Source organism: Asparagus officinalis, chromosome 2 (genome assembly GCF_001876935.1).
Source record: "Asparagus officinalis chromosome 2, Aspof.V1, whole genome shotgun sequence".
NCBI lineage: Eukaryota > Viridiplantae > Streptophyta > Magnoliopsida > Asparagales > Asparagaceae > Asparagus > Asparagus officinalis.
The window spans coordinates 78,200,306-78,203,365 of NC_033795.1; the positions used below are offsets into that span (position 1 = coordinate 78,200,306).

Below are 3,060 nucleotides of genomic sequence, written 5' to 3' on the forward strand. Positions count from 1 at the left end.
CCTTGGCGCAATGGAAAGGTTGCTGCCTTTTGACCTGAAGGTCATGGGTTCGAATCTTGGAAATAGCCTCCCTGCACGGGGTGTTCAGGCTGCACACATGTTACCCTCCCTAGAGCCCACATTGTTGGAGCCTCGTGCACTGGGCCGCCCTTTTGATTGTATCATGCTGTACTTGACTTTATAGTCCATTATGCAACTAAAGACATATATACATAAGGGGCAAGCAATAATATTTTATATAATAAATAAAGATTCATACCAGTGACAGTGCGATAGATTGATGCTCTGGTCGACAAACTTCTGAAGCATACGCCTGAATACAAGCCAAATTACATAGATAAATTTAATAGAGCTTATGACAACTTCATTAATATAATATAGAACGTGAATACCTTTATTGGGCCAAATATACCATTCAAGGCTCCAAGAAGAAATCTTGTAGCAATTGCCATCCAATAATTTACGCTTAATCCAAAGAGGGTGTTAAATATAATCCTGAAATACAAACAAAACAAAGAAAGAAAGTATCAAATGCAAAGGAAAGCCAAAAAAGCAAGAACTAACAACATTCATTGTTTACCATAGCAGGTTCGAATTGACAATAAATAAGAAATAAGTTGTACTGACATTGAAGTGATGCCAATTATCATCACAGGTTTCCTTCCCCATCTATCTGCTACTATTCCCCAGAATGCAGAAGTTAAAGCTCTCCCAAACATGAAAGCAGCACCTTCAATGTAAGGAAAAATGGTTGTTACTATGAATTTATAAAGATTGAACTGAAAAGATACTTAGAAATAAGGCATTATCCTGCCACTGCTTACCAACAAAACCTGCATAAAACCCGATATCTTCCACTCGCTTGGCAATGTGTAAGTCCCTTATCTGTGACAAGTTTAAGTCGAAGAGGTCATGAATCATGTTTATTCTGTAATATCAAAGTCAAACATTACCAGCAGTAGTTTTGGAGAAGTATATTCACTGGATTCTGTGTCACCCATTTTGACCCCGAGGGTTTCACTATAGACATTCTTTCACTAAGAAGATGGCCATGTTGGTGCAATGGTGGTAAGGCTTATTAAAGTAGGTAGTACATTAGGCAAGCTAGAGAATATTTTTTAAGTCCCACATTAAACGATTTGTGTTCCGGGATAAAATTTTCCATCAAACACAAATGAAAGGGGGAATTCCTTTCTGATTAATATAGAAAAATTCCTTTTCTAATTAATATACAAAAAGTAATTTACGTATTTGAAGATAGTTCTAAGCATAAGACATCAATCAGAATGACAATAGTTTCTAGATAGAGCGTAAAATTTAGAAAGTAACATGCTTTAACTAGCAAAGGGATGTAAGATTTATTTGTATGCTCATCAGTAAGTTTTCCTAATCACTCCATGTTCCCACATACAGAAAAAGATGCTCATTGTTCCAACAACCTTAGAGAATAAGCAAAGTATTTAAATTCATCAAGGTACAAGAAATATACTGAAAAATGAAAATTAGGAGCATATGCATGAAGGAAAGTGAAATCTTATACGTACCATGAAGTACAAAAAGGGAAACAATGATGATATTGGTAAACCTGAGAAGTTAAGAGAAAGAGATTAGAATCTCGTCAGAAATTTCTGAACAATGAGTAAGAAGCTCAGCTAATTAGCACGTAAGAAAATGCACTGCAAGAACCAACTATATGATTACTCGCAGCAAAATTGTACTGAAGCCTCCAGATGTTGACAGAAACAGCTAACTAATAATTGTAGAGTTGTTTCTTATATAAGGCGAACTAAATTGGTCCTAATAAATCTCTACTACTAAATTATATCCTATGGAAGTTAAGAACACAACCTTAGCTACTAATTGTCCTTAGCTACATTAAGTACATAATCTCAGATGCAAAGGACTACCCAATTAGGCCTTTGCATCTCAAAGAGGAGACAAGAGAAAGAGAAGAAATGAAAAGGTTAATTCTTGAAAAAAAAGGTTTATATCTTTGCAAATAATTACCACCAGGTAAAAAAAAGTTTACTACAAGAAATAATAGAACAATGCAAACTCATTTAATCACTTCTGAAAAAAAAAAAGAAGGAAGGTAGCACATACCATGCAAAATTCTAACTAAAACGACAAACCTACAAGCACAATCCATAAAATTCTGATCTTTGAGAAAAGGAACTACCAATAACTCCAAAACAAAAGACACCCAGGTGGGCCGGGGGCGGGGGGACTCGATTTTGCAAACAATACTACCAAAGCAATAATATAACACAATCCAGTTGATAAAATCTATATAAACAGAAAAGGACTGCCTAGATCTTTATACGAGAATCCATTATTGAGATTAAACTGAAAATGAATGGAACTCTGCAAAACATATTGAAGCAACAAATATAAAACAAACCCGACATCAAACATAAAAAAGAAGTACTTCATGCACTGAGAATAAACTATGAACACATAACACCATCCATAAAAATCAACTATTCTCGAAAGAAACAACCAAGAACCCAAAAACAAAATAGACCCAGATGAGAACTCCCCAAAATTTTCCCATTACCAGCTACCAGAGTGATGATTCACATATGGAAGAAATCTCTGTGAGGCAAACCAGAGTTCTTATCCTTCTCTTTATCGAGCCTGCAAGCAGGGCGGTTCTCAAAGTAGACCTTTTCCAACAATTGCACCTTGTTCTCGTTCCCCATTGCTCCAATTCTCAATGTAAAACAACCTGAACCTTGCTTCTCTTCAACTTTTTATCGACCCAGGTGGAGATTTTGGCCACAAAGAAGAGAAATGGATCTAACAATATTTACACTGTAAAATGTTTGTTTATCATGGAGGGTTAATTAGCAGGGTGTATTAATTGGTGTTAAGAGATTAAATAGATGGAATTGATCGAATTTGGACAGTTCAGTTTTGAAATATCATGTCGACATACCAACACAATGAGATTTGTGGCCAAAATCACCAATATTATGTTCAGACCACTACACTGAGATTCAGGCGATTCTGTGACTCCAGTACATCAATGATTGTAGCAATAAAATAAGACAGCACATT

General features: G+C 35.6%; 1 protein-coding gene across 1 annotated transcript in view; it reads right to left on the reverse strand.

The window, feature by feature from the left end:
* The window catches only part of LOC109831709 (protein ZINC INDUCED FACILITATOR-LIKE 1-like), an 18,627-nt gene that overhangs the window by 14,206 nt on the left and 1,361 nt on the right, over window positions 1-3,060 (reverse strand). Inside the window, exons 2-6 of the mRNA XM_020399093.1 lie at window positions 1,545-1,585; window positions 825-885; window positions 628-730; window positions 393-495; window positions 260-313 (exon numbers count right to left, since the gene is read on the reverse strand). Of these exons, the coding sequence (XP_020254682.1) occupies window positions 260-313; window positions 393-495; window positions 628-730; window positions 825-885; window positions 1,545-1,585 (362 nt within the window). The remainder of the gene's footprint in view (window positions 1-259; window positions 314-392; window positions 496-627; window positions 731-824; window positions 886-1,544; window positions 1,586-3,060) is intronic.